The sequence below is a fragment of the Podarcis melisellensis genome (genome assembly GCF_964234715.1).
Source record: "Podarcis melisellensis genome assembly, chromosome: 2".
Classification (NCBI taxonomy): Eukaryota; Metazoa; Chordata; class Lepidosauria; order Squamata; family Lacertidae; genus Podarcis; species Podarcis melisellensis.
In genome coordinates this window covers 8,730,187-8,752,714 of record NC_138529.1, presented here as the reverse complement: position 1 = coordinate 8,752,714, position 22,528 = coordinate 8,730,187, and the positions used below count along the sequence as shown (strand labels likewise).

The 22,528-nt window shown below is 44.1% G+C and overlaps 2 protein-coding genes across 4 annotated transcripts in view; both read right to left on the bottom strand.

Annotated features, from left to right (window-relative positions):
• Positions 1 to 709: 709 nt before the first annotated feature.
• SMAGP (small cell adhesion glycoprotein) lies at positions 710 to 14,917 on the bottom strand. 3 transcript variants are annotated; one of them, XM_081899035.1, is made up of 5 exons: positions 10,235 to 10,292; positions 7,426 to 7,617; positions 4,319 to 4,396; positions 2,448 to 2,528; positions 710 to 1,936 (listed from the first exon to the last, which is right to left on the bottom strand). In XM_081899035.1, the coding sequence occupies exons 1-5, from the start codon at positions 10,275 to 10,277 to the stop codon at positions 1,761 to 1,763; spliced, it is 570 nt and encodes a 189-aa protein (XP_081755161.1). In that variant the 5' UTR covers positions 10,278 to 10,292; the 3' UTR covers positions 710 to 1,760. The 3 variants fall into 3 exon arrangements, with proteins under 3 accessions (XP_081755161.1, XP_081755162.1, XP_081755163.1); XM_081899036.1 differs by lacking the exons at positions 7,426 to 7,617; positions 10,235 to 10,292 and adding an exon at positions 14,748 to 14,917 and having other exon boundaries at positions 1,644 to 1,936; XM_081899037.1 differs by lacking the exons at positions 7,426 to 7,617; positions 10,235 to 10,292 and adding an exon at positions 10,822 to 10,912 and having other exon boundaries at positions 1,644 to 1,936.
• A 661-nt stretch (positions 14,918 to 15,578) lies between these two features.
• Positions 15,579 to 22,528, bottom strand: part of BIN2 (bridging integrator 2) — a 40,556-nt gene continuing 33,606 nt past the window's right edge. Inside the window, exon 13 of the mRNA XM_081898679.1 lies at positions 15,579 to 16,042. Coding sequence (XP_081754805.1) covers positions 15,932 to 16,042 — 111 coding nt within the window. The 3' untranslated portion in view covers positions 15,579 to 15,931. The remainder of the gene's footprint in view (positions 16,043 to 22,528) is intronic.

Here is a 22,528-nt window from a genome sequence, read left to right as displayed (position 1 = left end):
ACCGTTTGGTTATTCAACTTTTAGCGTCAAACAACATGGAACTGAAGCCCATCAGTTGTTTTTAAAATTGGTGGGGGAGTCCTTAGGACTGCAGCAGTATGCAGAGGGGAGATTTAACCCTCTTCTGCATTGTGGTCCTGACCTCTCTCAAACAACTATTATCCCCAACCATATGATGAGAATGGTTTTTGTCAGAACTGCGGTGGGTCTGATCTCAATGATCTGTTCCCTACTCGATCTCAATGATCTGTTCCCTTGCGTGATTGATTTAAAAATACTGACAGGCTTCCTAACAATGCATGTAGCAAAGCAGTGGGGAACCTGAGCCCCTGCAGGTGATGTTAGTTGGCAACCCTCATCTTCCTTGACCTTTGCCTAGGTTGCCTGGGGCCTAGGGATGCAAAGGTACCCCACTCTTAACTTAGCATTACATTCAGTTTGGCGTTAAGACTTAATTCTGAACACATTTACATAGACAAGGCAGATTTCATCCCCAAAACTTTCAAATTAAGTTGCGTTTAAGATTGCATATCACCCACCATTGCTTTTATGGAAGGCTGGTCTGCTACATACGATGTTGGGCCGCCGTCCAAAATGGCACTGCCGCATCAGATTCTTCCCTTTTCCGTAGTGTGTGGCAACATTTACCTCCAAACTGGTCTGGTCAAACGCTTTTTTCCGTATAAAATTTCGAAAGCAACTTGCAGAATTTGAGAAAATAGTTTAAAAAGCAAACAGCCGGTTTAGAACATACAAATACAGAAATGCAAAACCCCCAAAGCAATGAGTCACTCGCAGTGTGTGCATCTTCTTGCTGATGCCAGGTCAGTGCCATTGGGGATGCCAGGCTGTTGGTCATGTGTTGCAGAGTGAAGGGAGAGAACTTCTTTGGGGCTTCTGTTTTCACCTGTTGCAGAACACTTACATTCTCAAGATACAATCTTAATACCGTAACACAGATCTTCTTAAAGAGTGAAGCAGAAAAATGCATCAATTGCCACAGGAACCTTGATGTCAACATTTCAGAATGCAGGGAGGGGAACAGAGCCAAAGAAGAAAGATTAAATTTAATTTTTCTGCTCATTGTCACGCACAATGTAAAGCATGAGTCTGAGAGAGAAGCTGTTTGAAACTGCATGAATTGTACAATCATCAGAGACGCACAGTTGAGTAGACACATACTGGCTTTGTCATACACTGGAGATTTTCACATGACTCTAAAACTCTCTTGAAGCCTCAGTCACATGCATGAGTATTTATTACTGCAGAGAAGCAAGGTTAAATGTACATATGCTTTACGCTATGACCTCTGCAGGTTTATAGGTGCTGGAAAAGCAAAAAAGTAGTATAATTTTTTTGCCAATCCATTTTCCTGCACCTGTCACAGTCATCTGAGTGTATCAGGCTTAGATACTGCTATGGTAGTAAGAGGAAAAGAAGTGTTCAGTACTCGCAATGACGTATTTGCCTACTCTAACCCCAAATATACACAGAGGGTTCATAGAGGGGCTGTGTGTTGCAACCTGACTTTGATCATCCCAGAGATCACAGCTCTTGGACCTGTAAAAGGGCAACCTCTATGCTGTCACAATACACAACTCCTTCCGGTGCCTAGTCGAGCTTCTTAGGAACACAGTGTGATATAAAATAAATAATACAGCTTTTAATTTCTTGACAAAAATGGGTGTCAAACGTAATAAACAGTTTACAATGTAATAAACAGTTTACTTAAGATCTCAGTGTCCAAAGCATGCTGGCAGCTATATAAAATATTCTTCCTTCTCGCCTTTACACGGGAGATCCTCCATTTGGACCGACCCCTCTGGATCTGGTGGAGCTTGTTCATAGGTGCGGTAGGTGCCTTTGTTCTTGTACAGGTAAACGACGATCAGCACGACGACCGAAAGGAGAGTGACGAAAACCACAGCGATGACGGCTTTAAACAAAAATTGAGAAAAGGGGCACTTTAGCACAAACAGGTCTGGAGCAGACTCACCAGTGCTTTGAGTTTAGGAACAGGCTACTGACGTGTATGTTTCTCCCTCTTAACGTGTCACACAACCTTCACCCCTCCCATTTTGCAGAAATAAGCAAATATATGCAAAGTGGCTTGATATGAGTAGCTTGAGTTTGACCAAACTGTGGGAGGCAGTGGAAGACAGGAGTGCCTTGTGTGCTCTGGTCCATGGGGTCACAAAGAGTCGGACACGACTAAACGACAACAGCTTGATAGGCATCATATATACAGGTTGCAGAAGCCTGCTATTTTGGGCACGGAATGTGTGTGATGGCAGTCCAGATTTTTTTTTTTAATGAGTACTGTTACATCCCAGATCTAGAAGGATGCTAGAGGGCTCTGCTGTAGAGGATTTATGTGTGCATTTATGTGTTATGCAGCCTGCAGTCTGCACTGTAGGCTTCCCATGGCTAGATACAGGCAACAATACCTCCTATGACAGCCACGTTGGCATCTTCTTGCAAAGTTGGTGTATTCATCTTCTTCATAAATGGGCTGGTCAGTAGCTTTTCTTTATGCATAAGAGAAAGAGATGGATGTCAGAGGCATCTGAATACGGTGAAGTAGATACCTGGGACCAGGGGGACTCAAGGTTCAAAACCTTGCTCAGTCATATAACCCACTGAGGGATCTTGAACTAATCACTTGTAGCCCCAGCAACCTCACAAGATTGTTGTGGAAATAATAAAGTGGGAGCTGGGCACCCGTGTCACCCTGAGGTGCCTGGAGGAATGATGAGATTAAAAAGGTAAAGGGACCCCTGACCATTAGGTCCAGTCGTGACTGACTTTGGGGCTGCGGCACTCATCTCGCTTTACTGGCCGAGGGAGCCGGCGTACAGCTTCCGGGTCATGTGGTCAGCATGACTATGCCACTTCTGGCGAACCAGAGCAGTGCACGGAAACGCCATTTACCTTCCCGCCAGAGTGGTACCTATTTATCTACTTGCACTTTGACATGCTTTCGAACTGCTAGGTTGGCAGGAGCAGGGACTGAGCAACGGGAGCTCACCGCGTCACGGGGATTCGAACCGCCGACCTTCTGATCAGCAAGTCCTAGGCTCTATGGTTTAACCCACAGTGCCACCCTCGTCCCTAAGATGAGATTAAAATGTCATAAATAAACAGTTTTCCATAAAACGGCACTCACCCTTTCCACGATGGGCAGGATCCAATGAAGCAGTTCCATTAACGCAAGGATTTGTGGCTAACAGAACTCCCCATCGCTCTCCTCTTCCCATGCCCTCCCCAAATCTGGGGGAACCCCCAGAAGACCTTTAGGGGGCATGCAGTGAGAGGAGGAGGAAGGGCTCTTTGGTTGCACAGCCAAACGGCCTTGCATTAACAGCACTACTTTAGAGGATGTTGTCCAATGTATTCCCTGGCACACTATTATATATTTTTTTTAAGTGTGCCATACAAGATCAAGCTGTGGTTCAGAGACTTAAAATCGGCTCAGTAGGTTTGTAGCAACTGCAGCAAAATAAACGTAATAATAGTCACAAAACCTCTAAGCTTCCACTTTCATTAGAATGATTGTGGCCAAGTAGTCCTGATGAAATAACGGGAGCTTGAGGCCAAAATGCTGGTGGAGTAAAAAAAAAAGCTGTTGAAGCCAAAGGGAAACTTTCTCAATTAAAGACTTCAACATTTGGCTCAGGTTATAAAGGGCAGAAGCAGGTCTAGCAGTACTGTTTCATACTGTTTTCAAGGCTTAGGTAATCAGGCTCTCTCAGTGAATATCTCATTATGTACAGCGGCAGAGTTGCCAGCGGGAACAAATGTTCTGCCAGCAACTCATTTCTAAAGATTTCCAAACCTTGCCAGTATTCAGTCGCTATCTTTTGGGGGCCAATTTCTTTAAAAGAATGCATGACATCAAGGGATATTATATCCTTAAGGATATCCCAGGTTTCTCAGTGCCCGGGAGAGAGACATGTTTTCCCTACACTTCCTCAAAACCTAACCACCTACCCAGAATATCCTCTTCTCCCTTCCCCCCCCTTGTGTCTTAAATATCCTTCAGCGTTGTATTACCTGGCTGCAGATCAGCAGCAATCATTGATACCTGCCCTGCCCTATCTGAATTATTCAAGGCAGGTAACAGCAACATATACACTAGCAATCTACAGATTTATCTGGTTAGCTGAAATTGGTATGTGAAATTCTGGCTCTATTCTAGAAAACCCTGTTGGCCTCTCAATCTCTTGTGCCCCCTCACCTGGATCTATCTTTTTAAATTTATTTTTGAAAAAGGAAAAAAATAAATAAACAGAACACTCTTACCCTTGAGCACACTCACCTGTGGGTAATGGTGGTGTTGGAATAGCTGCCATGGCATCCCCTTTCCCCCTGCTTAAAACTTCAGAATCTTTCAGAGCTGGGTGGGGAAAATAAAAATTCTGTAATAGCGCTGTTAACAGAAATCGACAGGTCCCCTCCTCGTATGGGTGTGAAATGAGCAAGTTTTTAAAAAGATCTTTTTCCCCCCATGTCTTATATTTCATTTACTTATTTTCCTGACCTCCTCGCGCCTCCCTTTTTTGTATTCCAGTTCACATGGTTAATTCAGCAAATCCTTACCCTCTTTGTTTTTATCTTAATTTTATATCTTAACATATTGAGCTTCATGTTGTCATCTAATTATCAATTCATTTTTACATATTCTTTTAACTTTGTTGCTAAAGCGTCTCATTTCAATCCTACATCATTTTAACATTCATTAATTTTACAATGTTTCTGCAAATAGTCTTTAAATTTCTTCCAAATCTTCTTCCACCAACTCTTCTCCCTGGTCTCGGATTCTGCCAGTCATTTCCGCCATCTTACTCCTCAGAGGGATAATTTAAATGTCATCACACAACTCCGTGAGACGTAACTTTAAGTAAATATTTATGTATTTAAAACACTTCTATCCCACTGGTTTTAATCAACAGTTTCTAGTCATTTTGTGAAAATTAGGGCTGGGCAAAGGCAGCAGGACTCTCATTTTGTAAAGTGAGGCAGCGGGAAGGAAGGGGGCAGGGGAAGGAGGGAGGTGCAGGGTGCTTTTAGACGGGGGCTTAATATTGCAAAGGGGTTATTGGCAACAGCATTTTTTTAAAAAAAATAAAAATTAATTGGATTTCCCCCTGTGCAATAATTTTTTTAAGGTCTTTTATATATAATAAATGTTCATAAATGTACCAAGCAAACCCGTACATAAATATGTAGACCACACAGGAAGCAGCACAGGAAGACAGTCCTGAAACCATTTTGGCTCCCAAGCTGACCAAATGTTTCTCTGCAAGGAGGGAGGGGGTGAGGGAACCTTCTCATTGTCTCAGGAATTAAGGGATTACCATCTCAAAGGAATGGCCAGACTACCAGGAAAGGCAATCAGATGGGGCAATCAGGTAACTTGCCAGACAGGAGATGAACAATGCACTCAGATCTCTGTTGTAGACCGCCTTTTCTGTGATGTAGGTATGATGTTTCTGGAGGTGGTCTTGGACTCCAGGACGGACAATTTAAAATGTCTATATAAGGGCAGGCACACCTTTGTTTTGGGTCCTCCTTCTCTATCCTGCGTGTGAGGGGAGCACCCTGTTGCAACAGCTCTAATAAAGATCAGGATTACTAGCTGCTTTGCTTCTCAATATTCTCCGGTTGGCCTCTGTTATTTTCTCCTACCGTTGGAGAACCTACAAAGGACTCTGTAAGGGCTCTTGTGTACCCCATAAGGGAATAAGGGCAGATTTTGTTTACAACACCTGAAAGGGAAAATATAAATTAAATGGGGCGGGTGGGAAGACGGGCTGGCATTCTGAAGACCACATTGTCAGGCCACTGCAAAAACAAAAGAAAAAACTTTGCATGCATGAGAAGAACCGACGCCACAATAAACACCCATGCAGAGCTTAGACAAAATTTTATAGACCCACTCCTATGTCAATTTAGCTTCCTACCCGAAGAAAACCAGGTTTTACACTTGCTGAATAATGTCACTAGAGCTATACCTTCCTTGGTGGCCAAATTTCTTTTTTTAGCTGTTAAGCGTCGCAAGACTATAATTGACTGTATTGATATGGGGCTATCTGTTTAGCCCATTTTAGTGTAGGCTAAGTTCTAAAATCTTCCTGGATGTTTTAACTGTGTATTGACAAATGTATTTTTTCTGACTGACGGTTGAATAAAAGGTTGATGATGATGATAAACACCTATCTAGTAGTATCTGTAGACATGTCATGATGGATAGTCTAGTCTAGATGTTATCTCTGAACGAGGAAGCAAAGTTGTTGGCAGAGAGTGGGGAAGAGAGAGGCAGAGCAGCAAACCTTGAGCGGGGCATGACCCATATAATCCAAGTATTGTCATGTGGTTTAAACACCACTTAATCATGGAAAAGCTCATTTATCAAACGAAGGAAGCAGAGCGGCAGGCTAAGCCAGAAACATGTATCATTTCCTAGATTACACAGATCACCCGACATCACAGATTCAAGTTACACTTGACAAATATAAAACGCGATTAACCTGTAGTCCTTTTAAGACAACCTTCAGCTCTTGATTGCGCTGTTATTATTTGTGTCCTAAAACAACTAAGTGGCACTTTGAAAATTAATGCATTTATTACGACATAAGCACTCATAGTCTACAGTCCACTTCATTAGATACATGAATTGCAGCATAAAAATACTGTAATTAAGAAGTTAGTCTTTAAGGTGCTTTATTGTTTCTGCTGCAATAAACTTAATAAACTAGCCCCCTGGAATCAGTGCCCCATAAGCTTGTTTAGATACTGCTTTTTTTATTGTAGTCATTTTTATATTATAAAACGTGAAAGGGTGAGGACAAGCGGGCAATATGAAAGAGAAGGGAATGGACCAGAAAAGTCAGAGAGAGGCATTCTTTTTCAAAGCATGTATTTTAATCAGCTTTAATAAAATAAAACACTATTTAACACTTTTCTAATTCTGCACAAATCTGTTAACCTTTCCCCTCCTTTCTTTCTTGCACTGTTGTATAACTTGTACACTTTGCCACTGCTGCATATTCATATGTACATTGTTAATTCCTGTTTTGTTATGGTTGGGATTTGTGCCTTTTCTCAATATTCTGCACAGCATAACCTACCAGCTAAAATCTCATATGAAACTAATTCCCTTGGCTGTACTGGGACTTCTTTCAGTATACATTAGTAAAAATATAGTCAAATCCAAATCTAATTTCACCTGTGCTACTTTTTCTGTTTTTCTCCTTACCCCAAACACAGCCACTATATATGACATTCACTTCCCTCCTTTAGTCTGTATTTCTTTGCTCCACTCATAATTAAAAGTACGGCTGTATTCTTATGCCAATCACATGGGAGCAAACCCCATTGAACTCAACAGGACTTCCTTCTGAGATGTTTCTTAGTAGTACTCACTTTTTATTCTGAAGTGAAACAGGAGGACTGAGGAGTTCTTGGTGGAAACAAGATCCAAAACATGGCAGTGAGTGGGTGTCAGGCTAAAAGCAGAGGCAAGAGGAGGAAGTCGACGAGAGACCGCGCGACGCAGCTGAATCAGAAAGGAATATTTGCATGAGTGTTGAAATCCCAAAGATGAATGGTGGGAATCTTGTAAGAAGGGAAGGGAGGAAGTATCAATGCCTGAAATTAAAACTGAAGCTAGCTATGATGTAATATTGCATGGCAACAGAGGTGCGCTGTGAAATACAGATTTACAAGTGAGACCTGCAACAAAGTGTTGCAGTGTGAAGAGTTCCTGTTCACTGATTAGTCCATCAGTCATGTCCTCCTATAGGTTACTCTGGGCTGTTTGTGGCTCCCTCCTGCCACATACACTTTAGGGGTTATTCTTCTTTCTTTTTTTTAAATAGATTATGTTTTTCAGTTATATACATTTCAATAGTGTTATCATCATTCTAACAATTCAAAACTCGACTTCCTTCCTCCTCTTTCTGCGGTTCCTTAAGTTTATTTTTATCATTTCCTGCATATTCTAAGCTAACTTATTCTTTTATTCATCTACTTTAAATATATATTATGAAACTGCAAGTTATTACAATAATCCTGCCAATGTCCTTATCTGTTTACGTTTTGTTTGCAAATATTCAACAAACCATTTCCATTCTTTTATAAAATATTTGTTATCTTGAGTTCTTATTTTTCCGGTAAGTTTTGCATTTCTTCATAGTCCATAAGTTTTTGTATCCATTCTTCTTTCGTCAGGACTTCTTCTTTCCATTTTTGGGCAAATAACATTCTTGCTGCTTTAGGGAGTTTGCATTGCTGCAAACCTTGGTGTTCCCCAAAGCCCACCACTAGCGCATGGGAGGTACCATTCTGGCTACATAAGCAATGGGACTTATGCCTGACCGCTGGTAATAAAAGGGAACGATTTGCTCATTCATTCATTCCATAGTAAAGGTAAAGGTAAAGGTACCCCTGCCCGTACGGGCCAGTCTTGCCAGACTCTGGGGTTGTGCGCCCATCTCACTCAAGAGGCCAGGGGCCAGCGCTGTCCGGAGACACTTCCGGGTCACGTGGCCAGCGTGACATCGCTGCTCTGGCGAGCCAGAGCTGCACACGGAAACGCCGTTTACCTTCCCGCTAGAAAGCGGTCCCTATTTATCTACTTGCACCCGGAGGTGCTTTCGAACTGCTAGGTTGGCAGGCGCTGGGACCGAACAACGGGAGCGCACCCCGCCGGGGGATTCGAACCGCCGACCATGCGATCGGCAAGTCCTAGGCGCTGAGGCTTTTACCCACAGCGCCACCCGCGTCCCATTCCATAACATTCCATAACATTCATTCCATAACATTTATTAAATGATTGTAAGAAACCTGAAAGTGGTTTCCAAAACAATAATTTCGCAACATTACACTTTGAAGGCAGAGAAGGCTTCAAAAGGGATGGAGGTGGGTGGATGGGGAGTAAGAACTGGTACCTCAAGTCTTGTCAGGGAAGGAGGCACAGGCCACCACCACAGCCTTGGGGGAAATGTGTGTCAGCAAAGGAGAGGAATAATCTTCTTCCCCTTCGTCAATCTCTCGTAGCCGAGTAAGATTGTCTTCCATAAATATGGTTTTAACAATGAGTCCGTAAGTGACTGTGGAGGCCAATTCTGAATCCACAAGTCTTTCCACAGTGGGGACATTGGTTCCCGGGCGGGAGTTGATCCCGGTGTGGATTTGCCAAGCGTGCCTTCCTCCTAGCACGTTTCCCCCTTGCGTCCTGAGTTCAAGTGTCTTCAAAGCCCATGACACCTTTGGTAAAGGCTGTTCTCCAACTGGAGCGCTCGCAGGCCAGTGTTTCCCAGTTGTCGGTGTTTATACTACTTTTTAAAGATTTGCCTCGAGACAGTCTTTAAACTGTTTTTGTTGACCACCAGCATTACGCTTTCCATTTTTAAGTTCGGAATAGAGTAGTTGCTTTGGAAGGCAATAATCGAGCATCTGCACAACATGACCAGTCCAATGAAGTTGATGTTGAAGAATCATTGCTTCAACACTGGTAGTTATGGCAAAAAAACACAAAACCACATTACATACAAACATGAAACAACAGCCCTTTGGGTGGTGGTTAGGGGAGCCATTGGGACTGAAGAAAAGGGTGGCAGGGGTAAGAGATGCTTAAATGACCAGTCTCTCTCCCCTCTCGCAATAGCTTTTCTCCCCACACATTTGCTGCAGCAAGCGCGACCCACAAAAATAACCCTTGCCGGCAGTAGCTTATGAATTACTGCAACAAGATTTCTTCCAATGAAATTTCTACAGGAGCTTTCTTAATGTTACGAAACTTGCCTCTCTGTTCATAAAACTTTCCCACAGGGGCTTTCTATTCTAGAAAACTTGCTTCTCTGATAAATAATACATTGGCCAGAGCAGAGGGAGATAGTTTTGATCCCGGAAAAAGAACGACGGAAGGAAAGGAAGCCTGTGTGTACACATTACTGGCGCAAAACACGGCTAGGTCATTCATTTTCTCAATTTGGATCAAAGCTGCAGGGTGTTTGGGGGGGCATTACTCATCAAAATGCAGAATTTCACAGGAAACAACAGGATCGATGAAGTGGTGCGAGCAGAGTAAACAGGAATGTGTACAGCGCTGTAAAAGTTGCTGCTATTTGAATGAGGATACATCCATTCCAGAGGCAGTAAGAGGAAGGAAGGAGGAGGCAGCAAATGGGAATAGGATGGGCAGAAGGAGGGCAGTAAAGGGACCCCTGACCATTAGGCCCAGTGGTGACCGACTCTGGGGTTGCGGCGCTCATCTTGCTTTATTGGCCGAGGGAGCTGGCGTACAACTTCTGCGTCATGTGGCCAGTACGACTAAGCCGCTTCTGGCGAACCAGAGCAGCGCACAGAAACACCATTTACCTTCCCGCCAGAGTGGTACCTATTTATCTACTTGCACTTTGACGTGCTTTCAAACTGCTAGGTTGGCAGGAGCAGGGACCGAGCAACGGGAGCTCACCCTGTTGCGGGGATTTGAACCCCTGACCTTCTAATCGGCGAGTCCTAGGCTCTGTGGTTTAACCCACAGCGCCACCCGTGTCTCAGAAGGAGGGCAGGTGGGCCCCAAAAACGATGCTAGAATCAGGATCTGGAAATCGGAGAGTTGAACTGGGAAGAGAAAAGCCCAGGGACAGGAAGGAAAAATAGCTAGGCAGGGAATTTGGTTGCTGCTCATGTAGGCCTCTGTGATGCCTGCTAGCTTTGAGGGTGCAGGGGTTCAGTTTGACAGGGCCGGGGAGAGGGGTCATTAGTGAACCAAGTGGAAAGGTGGGGGGCAGTGGCTGGGAGCCCTCCTCTCACCTCTTAACCTTGCCGCCTTCTCTTTGGGGGAGCTTCAGAGTCCAAAACGGTCACAGCCGGGCACCGTGCAAGGCTTCGGTGGGCATGGCAATGCGCTTTCAGCACACAGCAGGCCACACCTCCCAGTCTAGGCCCAGAGGGATGATGGGGAGATGGGTTTGTGGAAGTTAGTTGGGTGGGTTGGTTAAATATATCTTGCTCAGGGAATTAGGGTTGCCAAGAGCACCACAGTGTAACCTGAAGAGCTCCAGAGTAAGAGACCTTAAGAAAACGACAGCTTGGTTATGTGCCAGAACATGGATGGTTAGACTATACCTTCCTCCTAACGTTTTAAGAACGTGGTTGCTTTTTGCAGTTAAGGAACTGCAAAGCTTCGGAAGGGATGCTATGTTTTCATACTGGAAAAAGAGAGCAAAGATCACACACAACCATTCATATTTCAGGAGCACGTGCCCGTTTTAAAAACGGTTGTGCGTTGTTCCTTAGAAGGGACGAAATCACAAGAGGCAATGGGAAGTTTCTGATGAATCCATCAGGGCCTCGTCCATCAACATGCAGTACAGCATCATTGGCCTTAAGTCACATCTAAGAATTGGGGTTTGACAAAGAAAGCTGAGCATATTAAGATTAAGAGAACAGAGGACAAGCAATAAATTTGAATTTACTTTTTACTTTTTTGCTTACAAGCTGCTGAACTATAAAGAACCTGGCATCTCTTTCATTTTGCCCGTTTATGAGGAGCAGGGGAAAAACAGGAAGACCTTTTTAAAAAAAACCTGACTGCGTATTCAACTAAATGCTATTCAGAGTAGACCTACTGAAACGAATCACTAAAACAACCACCACATATGGCACAGTGAATGCAAAGGGAGCTCAAAGGCGCTTTTAGATGGGTGTGTGAAAACATTCTAAGGGCTACAATGCCACCCAGAAGCATTTCTGAGCTGCTTTTTATGTGAATTATAACAAGAAACACCTGTTTAAATATGGTGCTTATTTTTGTTTCAGTACAGGAAGCCACCAATAGAATTTTAGAACACCTTCTACGACTCCTGCTCCCTGTCCCAGAACTGATGTCACTATACAGCATTCCTGGAAACTGGGGAACAATATCTTGGGTCTCATCATCCCTGAAATTTGTGGTAATGATGACTGTAAAGGGGTCATCTACTCTTGGGACCACCACTGCTGCTGGTGTGATTGTTTCTGTCTTGGAAGTCATAGTGAAATGAACCGTTTATATAATATGTGGTGATGTCAGTTTTTGGAATATGTTGAATCCATAGTTCCACGGACAACCTCTGCAGCATCTCTCCAGCTCAAGAGAAATGGAGTCAACTGTTGTGCAAAGCTGCACATATTTTTCTTGACCAGGTACAACTTTTCTTCATGCTTACCTCTAACTCTGACTTTAGCCATTATGTTCCTCACATGCCCCCCAAATGTATTATTTAATTTACATACTACCTTTCTCCCAATACAAGAACCAAGGCAGCTCACAGCATAAATGAAAACAGATACAGGCAAAACACACACAATCTATATAAATATTAAAGACCAAAAACAAATAAGTAACCCTAGTAAAGCAGCAATGGAAACGTTTAAACCCAGTTAAAAGGACAACAAATTAAAGAATTTAAATGTACAACACTCGCCCTGCCACAACAGTCAGTCGAGGGCTAAGGGCCTGTCTGAACAAAAAATGCTTTTGCCTTCCAGCGAGAAGAAAGCAGAGAGGGAGACAGCCTAGCCTCATGTGGAAAGGAGTTCCACAATCTTGGAGCAGCCACCAAAAAGGCCCTCTCTCCTGGCTTCACCAAAGGTGAGCATGTTACAGTAATTCAAACGGCATGTAAATAAAGCATGTATCACCAGGGCTCTGGTGATACAGAAATCCGTAACCACAAATCTCAGTGTGTGTTGTTAAATGCAAATATATAATATGGTTACAAGTCACTCTGCCAAGCGGTTGCAAGAGATTCTAGATAAAGCCAGAGTTTAAAGTAGAGATTTGGGTCTGCGATGTGACCTAGAAGTAAAGCAACAAGCTGGAGAGAGTTTCAGAGAGCAATGTTTTACGTCTGTTTGCAGCTAGTGGAGAAAGAAGAGTATTTTGGGGTGGGAATGGCTCTCCATCATAGGCTCAGGCTGTATATATGTGTAAATAAACCATATATCATAAAGACTCCACCGTCTCCACTGTGCCTCATCCCAAAAGGAAACATGAACCCTGCGTAGGTGTCTGGAACCCCTGGAACCTTGCATTGCTACAAGACTGGGGTGGAGTGTAGGGTTGCCATAAGTCAGGAATTTCCAGGACCTTGCTGGGATTCAGCCGTCAGAAACAGTGTCTAGGCGGAAATCCAGACGTATGGCAGCCCATATTGGAAGTGTACAATTTGGCAACCCTAGTGGCATGCAACAGTATAATAGAAGTGGCTTCCTGCATCTTGCCCCTAAGCAAATACAGTGGTACCTCAGGTTACATACGCTTCAGGTTACATACGCTTCAGGTTACAGACTCCGCTAACCCAGAAATAGCGCTTCAGGTTAAGAAATTTGCTTCAGGATGAGAACAGAAATCGTGCTCCGGCGGCCCGGCGGCAGCAGGAGGCCCTATTAGCTAAAGTGGTGCTTCAGTTTAAGAACAGTTTCAGGTTAAGAACGGACCTCCGGAACGAATTAAGTACTTAACCTGAGGTACCACTGTACTCAGCTAAGAAGTATATAAGTCTCCCAGCTGAGTATCTGATTGAGAAAGGATTGGCCTGGGGTGGTGAAACTCACTTGCTTTCATCAGCCTCCTGAACACAATGGTCAGCTAGGAAATCTAGACATCTTATAACAAAATATTAGGAGTAAACTGCTGAGTGCATGAATATAACAGGAGAACGACAGCATCTACCCCATCCCAAATAATGGCTTCTGGAAGGCGTGTTTTGAGCTGAGAGGAGCTTAGCTCTCGACGTATCCCTGCTTTCCCTTCTCAAAGTGGCTTTTCAATCAAAAGGAATAAAGGGGATGTCAAGCTTTAATCACACACATTTGCATGTAACCTGTAGTTTGGCCACTGTATTCCGGAAGCTGTAAGGGGAGTGCCGTTTTATTCAGTTGTGCAGATACTCATATCTGAAACCCAAACTCCAATGTAAATACTGTATCAGTTCTGCAGCCAGCCCACACAGCATTTGTGAAAATCAAATCTGTGCTCCTTTGCAGGTTAGAATGGGCTGGATAAAATTGCCTACAGTACACAAGGCTAAATAGGCATGTACAAAGCGCCTTCCGCCATATCTCTCCCCCCCCCCGCCGGTTTTGCTATCCTCAGTGAAAGAGTTCTCTTGCAGAACAAAGCCATGCAAGGTGTTATTCTTAATGCACTCTCAGCTTCCTCTTTTCATATTCTATAGGCTTTATGTTTCTCTTTCATTCTCAAAGTATTAACTGAGGACTTGCAGCTTGCATTTACAAGTGACAGATTTGAACCAGGGAGACAGAGGGGTAAAGGGCTGTGCTATATGAGTTATTATTTTTATTTTTAAGAACCCCCTTCATGGCATACCTAGAGAAGCAACTTCAAAGGGGGAAGAAATAACTTGCATTTCAACACCACCACACATCTTTCCAGCTTTTAAAATGTTCTGCTTGCCTATCAGAAACCCTCACGAACCTTTAAGAAACGTCTCTGCCAATGTCTTTTAGACATAGGGCATGGTGCTGAATACAGGGATTGGCTGTGCAATGGAATACATCTGAGCTGATCTAGTGTAGGCATGCCCGGAAATATTGCATAGGCACAGTCACTGCTCCCATCAGAGCTTTTAGGCTCTAACCCAGATATAGGCATCACACACAACAAGACAACAAGGATAGATCTCCATTAACTCCAGCGTTAGAAACTGGCTCCCCATCCCCGTTCTTCTTACCTGATAAGACGACATGGGGGCAAAGAATAATTGGCCTTGTTGCTGGTTAAGTATCTCTCCAAGGTCCAGCTAATGTGGGTACCTCTCTGGGCTCCAGCTCCCTCCCTTAGCTGGCTGGCTGGCTTTCTGGTGACTAGGCTAAGGCGTTTCCCTTCCCATCTCACCTTTCCAGTTTCACTACATTGATAATAAAGGGCAGAGTCATCAGAACGCTCACTCCCCATTAACTCTTTGTGATGCTGACGAGAGGCTGGCAAGCACACAAGACCCACAGCCTTGTCCCTTGTGCTCACAGGCAGATCACACAGGGCAACCAGGTTAATCAAAACATGGTTTATTGAAATATGTTGGCTTTACAAATTAAAAAGAAGGGAGAGGGTCAAAGCAAGCAAATATAATTTATATGGTCCTCTGAGAGTTATCTAGTTTGGGTCAGCATTATTTTCCAGTGAGTTACTTCCAGGAAGCTTTGAAACAAGCTGTGAGGCTGATTCGTATGCTACAAAACCCCTGCACAGAAAACGCTTCGGTGAAGGAATTAACATGGAGCCTGTAAACAGAAGGCCATGTGTGAAATCACATACACAGGTATATTTTGTTGAACATATGGGCAAGTGCACAGTTATACACCAAGCAGGTACGGCCAATCACAACTTCCTACCATGTGTACGCACAAAGCAAATACATGAATGTACACAGACGTTGTGTGTCAATTTATCCAGTGGACATGTCGTTAATCCCTATTCTGTGTCTACTACCAAGCAGAATCAACCCATTTGTTGTGGGCCCATTATAATAATTCGTAATAAGCTCGTAATAATGCCAATGTAGCTTTGACGGGCGACTCCTTTGAGAAGACTATATGGGGTAGGAGGCAAAAACTCTCAGTTCCCAGCCCTCAAAATGGCCCGCCAGCCATCACTGTTATCACAACTCCAACCCACTCTTTCACTTCTGAAAAGGACTAGAAGGGCCAAAGAGTGGCCCTCAGAGGGATGGATTTGGCTGCATGGGGAGGAGGACAGATTCAAGAAATAATGCAATCTACATTTTTATCACATTGACAAGGTGCTACGTGGGTGAAAGAACAATTAACATGGAGTTTTGGCAAATCAGCATTTGGACAGAAGGGCTTTCTCTTCATTGAGTTCTCTCTTCACCCTGTTTCTGCTCCAGATCTGAGTTTATTCCAAAGGGATAGATTTAACGAGATGTTGTGGAAAAATTCCTTTCAGTAGCATATTCTGGTTCTCCTTCCAGTCTTTCTCCTTTATACCCATCAGGAATCCCTTTTCCTAGAAAAAAGAAAGAAAAATCCCCCACTCTTAGTCAGGTTAACAAGACCTTTCCCATCACTACAGCCCAGAGAGTCTTCTCAGCATAGGCAATGTGCTTAAAAGCCAGTAAGTTTATTAAATGGCTCCTGCATGGAAGACACCTTGTGCAGATGTGCTCATCATATTGCATGGCTACAAATCATTCAGCACATCACACAATGTAGTTTTCAGAGCAGAATTCAAGGCTCACCATCACCACCATCTTGATGATGATGATGATGATGATTCACAACAGCAAAAAGTAGCATACTTCCCCCCCCCCGCCTCAGAACTTCACATAAAAACTCCAAATTTGGATTTCAAAATCTAATATTTCTGAATGCATAGATTTGTTTTTGAAGCACATTACATCTCTCTCAACACACACAGACACACACACACACACACACACACACACACTATATTTACACAAGTTTGTTGTCCTGTTGGTGACCGGTTGTGCAAGCTCCAGGATGAGGGAAGCATTTGAGACAGGCAGGCGGCAGGGCAAGTTCGTGGGGCGGAAGATGAGTGAACTGGGCTTGTGGCAGCAGGGAAAGCAAGTAGCAGGCAGGCAAGCAAGCAAACTGGGCTTTGGTGGGGGTGGGAGCAGGTGAGTGAATTTGCCTTGAAGCAGTGAGTTGACTGATAACCGTATATTTAAAGCTATGGTTTTCCCAGTAGTGATGTATGGAAGTGAGAGCTGGACCATAAAGAAGGCTGATCGCCGAAGAATTGATGCTTTTGAATTATGGTGCTGGAGGAGACTCTTGAGAGTCCCATGGACTGCAAGAAGATCAAGCCTATCCATTCTTAAGGAAATCAGCCCTGAGTGCTCACTGGAAGGACAGATCCTGAAGCTGAGGCTCCAAGACTTTGGCCACCTCATGAGAAGAGAAGACTCCCTGGAAAGACCCTGATGTTGGGAAAGATGGAGGGCACAAGGAGAAGGGGACAACAGAGGACGAGATGGTTGGATGGTGTTCTCAAAGCTACCAGGATGAGTTTGACCAAACTGCGGGAGGCAGTGGAAGACAGGAGTGCCTGGAGTGCTCTGGTCCATGGGGTCACGAAGAGTCGGACACGACTAAACGACTAAACAACAACAACAACAAGGGGAAAGAGAGAGCTTTGAGGAGGGGTTGTGGGGTTGGTGAGTGAAGCAAATGGGCATCAACCCCTAGAATGCATAAATTTGCACACAAACACACAGTATCTCAGAAGTTGGTTGACCAAACTTCATTTTTAGCTCCCCCCCCCAAATGGCTTGTGAAACTCAAAACCACCATATTCTTAAATGTTAAGCATTTAAAAACCACAGTTTTGTATTTTGAACATGCAGCATATAGAAGCAAACTTCCACGGTAAAAAAAACCCCACAGAGCTGTGTGAAAGCATCTTGCAGATGGAAATGTTTTGCATCAAATGCAAGATTAAGTTCTTGATTGGCTTTGATTTCGGAAAAATGTGAAGTGACAGTTTGAGTTGTCTAGGAGCCTAAATTTCAGATATTTAACACACTTTTGAGAGCAAGTTTACAACTGAAGTGAAAAGGTTGTCATCCCTCCATCCCCGCTACATTTTATGACATCTGAAAAAATTATTCCTGACAGCAGTTAGAACACCAGTAGAGATGTACACTATCAAGAACAAAAGGGAGGGACCACAGCTTTATTTATTTACAGCTTCAATATAGCTCAGGGATAGAGTACGTGCTTCGCAGGCAGAAAGGTCCAGAGTCAATCCCTGGCATCTTCAGTTAGAAAGGGTCAGGCAGCAGGTGATATTAACTAAATCCAGTGTTGCCCTACTCAGAGTAAACCCATTGAAATTAATAGGCTACCTTAGGTAACTTCAGTGGGTTAGCTCTGAATACAATCCTTTTTTTTAAATAGAATATTTATTAAGGTTTTTAATAATAATACAATCAAGATAAAAATAAAAAAAATAAAAAATAGTAACAAAAATACAAAAGTAAAAATAATTAAAAAAAAGAAACATGCAAATTTTCCATTTCTCATTTTCCTTTAACATGTTTCCCAGACCTCCTCATACCTCCCTTTTTTGTATTCCAATTCAAATTGTTAGTTCAGCAAATCCTTGCCATTAAGTTTTAACCTGTTTCTGAGCCTATTTCTCATATTCCCTTAAAGCATTACAGCTGGAAACCTACAATCAATTGTCTATGGTTGGCATTTTCTTTATTCTGTTGTGATGGTTTGCGATTTTACCACTGAACTTGATCATACTGTAAGGATACTGTGAGGATAAAGTAAAGGTAAAGGGACCCCTGACCATTAGGTCCAGTCGTGACCGACTCTGGGGTTGCACGCTCATCTCGCTTTACTGGCCGAGGGAGCCTGTGTACAGCTTCCGGGTCATGTGGCCAGCATGACCAAGCCACTTCTGGCAAACCAGAGCAGCACATGGAAATGCCGTTTACCTTCCCGCCGGAGTGGTACCTATTTATCTACTTGCACTTTGATGTTCTTTCGAACTGCTAGGTTGGCAGGAGCAGGGACCGAGCAACAGGAGCTCACCCCCACCTGTGTCCCCTTGATCATACTGTTTTAATTTTTGTTTTATATCAACATGTGTTCTTTACCTAGACAATTCATAGTGGCTAAGCATGCACATCACATTAAAACGACAGCTTGAAACAAACCATGGTTTAATGTGGACAAGCAGTGAATCGCTCTGGTGCATGAAGCTCAAATGTTCTCATAGCTGGCTTCTTGCATCATCTGAACCCAGGCTCAGGATTTGTTTCTCTCCAAATATACCACCAGCTCTTTGTCCTTGGCTTACTAATTCATGGTTTATTGGGGGGGGGGGGAACAGACCACAAGTCTAGGGTCAGACATAAAGTCAGATTCTTCACCTGCAGTGCAGCAGCAGCAACAGGAGCAGGGAACAAGTGTAGCAGGGACGAATAACTTTAAATTAAACCATAATTTGCTTTAAACTATAGTTTAATGTGATGTGTGAAGTGGGCTATTAGGAGACAAATCCTGAGCTCTATGGACAAATAGTCTGAAAGGTATAAGGCAGCTCTGAATGCAAGGAAGAATCTTTCCATGCCTGAAAGTACTCACCTTGTAGGGTTAAAGGTAAAGGTAAAGGGACCCCTGACCATTAGGTCCAGTCGTGACCAACTCTGGGGTTGCGGTGCTCATCTCGCTTTATTGGCCGAGGGAGCTGGCATACAGCTTCCGGGTCACGTGGCCAGCATGACTAAGCCGCTTCTGGCGAACCAGAGCAGCACACGGAAACGCCGTTTACCTTCCCGCCGGAGTGGTACCTATTTATCTACTTGCACTTTGACGTGCTTTCAAACTGCTAGGTTGGCAGGAGCAGGGACCGAGCAACGGGAGCTCACCCCGTCACGGGGTTTCGAACCGCCGACCTTCTGATCAGCAAGTCAGCAAGCTCTGTGCTTTGACCTACAGCGCCACCCGCATCCCTTGTAGGGTTAGGATTAGACAAATTCACAGAGGACTTGCCTACCTACCCTTAACAGCCCTGAAAGCTATGCGGACCCTTCATGTTCAGAGGCAGCATGCCAGATGGGACTCACTTCAGAGTCGAGTTGTGTAAGACTCAATGCTGAAATCCAGGGGGGCGCATGGAGATAAGACTAATTGCTGGTGGCTTGCCTAAGGTAACCTATGGGGCTGATGCCAGATTTGAATGGTGTACTTCCTGATTCATAGCTGCTCCTTTAGCTGCTATACAGAAGTACCTCGGGTTAAGAACTTAATTTGTTCTGGAGGTCTGTTCTTAACCTGAAGCACCACTTTAGCTAATGGGGCCTCCTGCTGCCGCTGCACCGCTGCCGCACAATTTCTGTTCTCATCCTGGGGCAAAGTTTTTAATCTGAGGTAATATTTCTGGGTTAGTGGAGTCTGTAACCTGAAGTGTATGTAACCTGAAGCGTATGTAACCCGAGGTACCACTGTATTACACTAGCAAAAAAAGGAAATAAATACACATTCAATGGCTTCTGTATAAAAGGATTCCCAAATGGTTAAAGGTGCAACGCATAGCATGTCGATTTGCCTTTAAATGTTCTGCCTTTGTAGGAAGCAAATGATCAGTGCTGTTGGTGTGGAGAGAAGGGTGTGAAGGAGAGTTAATAATTGATAGAAGACAGTGGGTACGGGAACACACATGTAAATAGACTTCACACACTGCAGCAGCAGCAGCTCTGCCTGCAGTTCTTGTTCCACGCAGAGAGGAGAGAATGCAACAAGGTCAGGCTGTGCTTTCTATGAAACAACGGGGTCATGCCCCATAGCTATCAGAAACCCAACGAGGTTCTATTGTTTACACACACAAAAATCCAAAATATGCTCCACTCATCATGACCGGCACTAAAAAAATAATCAGTGCCAACATTTCTGCACCAATGGAACCCAAATATGATATGACAGCCATGTTCAAATATATAAAAGGATGTCACATAGAGGAGGGAGAAAGGTTGTTTTCTGCTGCTCCAGAGAAGCGGACACGGGGCAATGGATCCAAACTACAAGAAAGAAGATTCCACCTAAACATTAGGAAGAACTTCCTGACAGTAAGAGCTGTTCGACAGTGGAATTTGCTGCCAAGGAGTGTGGTGGAGTCTCCTTCTTTGGAGGTCTTTAAGCAGAGGCTTGACAACCATATGTCAGGAGTGCTCTGATGGTGTTTCCTGCTTGGCAGGGGGTTGGACTCCATGGCCCTTGTGGTCTCTTCCAACTCTGTTATTCTATGATTCTATGAAATTCTGCACCACGGAAAACTGAGTTATTGACCCCATTATAAACTAAGTAAATTATGAACACAGGGTGTGCACTTGTGTATTCTGATGTAGAGTCTGCATGTCTGTGGGGCTGGTATCTTTCCTTCATCCCCCCCCGGCCCCAAATGTGCAAAGCCTTGCATGGGACGAAGAGCCACAGCTCCTTGCTTCTTAGTGTGTCTGACCCCACAATACCTCTTTCTTTGCCCCTGGGAGACAATGACCTAGTTGCTTCCTAGATGCGGTGTTGAGTTACGACTTTTGATAAATTATAGACAAGGTCATCCCTTGGGTGACGGAATTCTGCAGGGTCCACAAGTGCCCACCTGCCCCTGCCATTGCTGGGCTTGTGTGGCTGCTTCCAGAGGAATCTCACTAGAAGTTGCCATGGTACGACCCCTTTAAGGAAGGTTGCAGGGTGGGGGAGAATGGCCTTGGTCCAGTATACCTGAAGGAGCGTCTCCACTCCCATCGTTCTACCCGGACACTGAGGTCCAGTGCTGAGGGCCTTCTGGCGGTTCCCTCGCTGCGAGAAGCCAAGTTACAGGGAACCAGGCAGAGGGCCTTCTCAGCAGTGGCACCTGTCCTGTGGAACCCCCTCCCACCCAATGTCAAAGAGAAAAACAACTACCACATTTTTAGAAGACATCTGAAGGCAGCCCTGTTTAGGGAAGCTTTTAATGTTTAATAGGTTATTGTATTTTAATATTCTGTTGGAAGCCGCCCAGAGTGGCTGGAGAGGCCCAGCCAGATGGGCGGGGTATAAGTGGTAAATAATAATAATAATAATAATAATAATAATAATAATAATGATGATAATAATTGGTTGCCAACCTTTGATTTAAAAAAATCCTGGCCTCCTTCATGGACCTAAGATGCAGCTCCACGAACTAGGCATGGAAGTTGTCCCAAACTGGAGGGTCAGAGTCTGCACCCTGGAAGTACTTGGCAAGTCAGTGGGGGCATAGGTGGGGGAGCATCTATAAGGGTGCTCTCTCTCAAAAATAAATGGGTTGCCTTTTCCAGACAGGATGACAAGACAACTTAAAAAATGGATAGTGCCATTATTTAATGGACTACTGGGCAGAAAGTAGATCAGGGTCTACTGGTAGCTCTCTGGGGGATTTGATGGAAATTGGTAATGGTTTAAGACTCCCAATGGTTGAACAATGACAACAACAAAATAATACTCCCACCCCCCAAGAAGATTATACTGAAATGAAGGATTTTCTTAATTGGGTGGGGGAAGGAGTTAACAAGGAGTGGATTTTTGCGACTTCCATTCCATTCTGCTACTCAAAAACAAGAGCCGGGACTCCCAACCTTCAGCCCTCCAGATATTTTGGGCTACAATTCCCATCATCCCTGACCACTGGTCCTGTTAGCTAGGGATCATGGGAGTTGTAGGCCAAAACATCTGGAGGGCCACAGGTTGGGGATGCCTGAACAACAGCTTGAGCTCAGCATTCTTTAATTCTATATCTCTTGTTCCAGGTTCCGATTTGTTGATCTCAGGGTTTTAGTAAAAGAAGGAGAAGCAGATCCTACAAGCCTGAGGTCTGCTTAATTCTCTCCTGTCCTATTGAGGAGCTTCACGAGAAGAGCATTGGCTTTGCATGTGTAAGCTTTGGGGCCACAGTTGGCCCGCTCTGGTTCCTAGGGCATCCTGTATCACATCAGTG

Excerpts from the sequence above, each read along its gene's own strand:
- SMAGP (XM_081899035.1), bottom strand. The coding sequence starts at position 10,277 with ATGAGCGCCGCAACCCCAGAGTCGGTCACCACTGGGCCTAATG. Across the intron at positions 2,529-4,318 it reads AACACCACCATTACCCACAG|AAAAGCTACTGACCAGCCCA; the intron begins GTGAGTGTGCTC and ends TTATGCATAAAG. Across the intron at positions 1,937-2,447 it reads CAACGTGGCTGTCATAGGAG|CCGTCATCGCTGTGGTTTTC; the intron begins GTATTGTTGCCT and ends TTTTGTTTAAAG.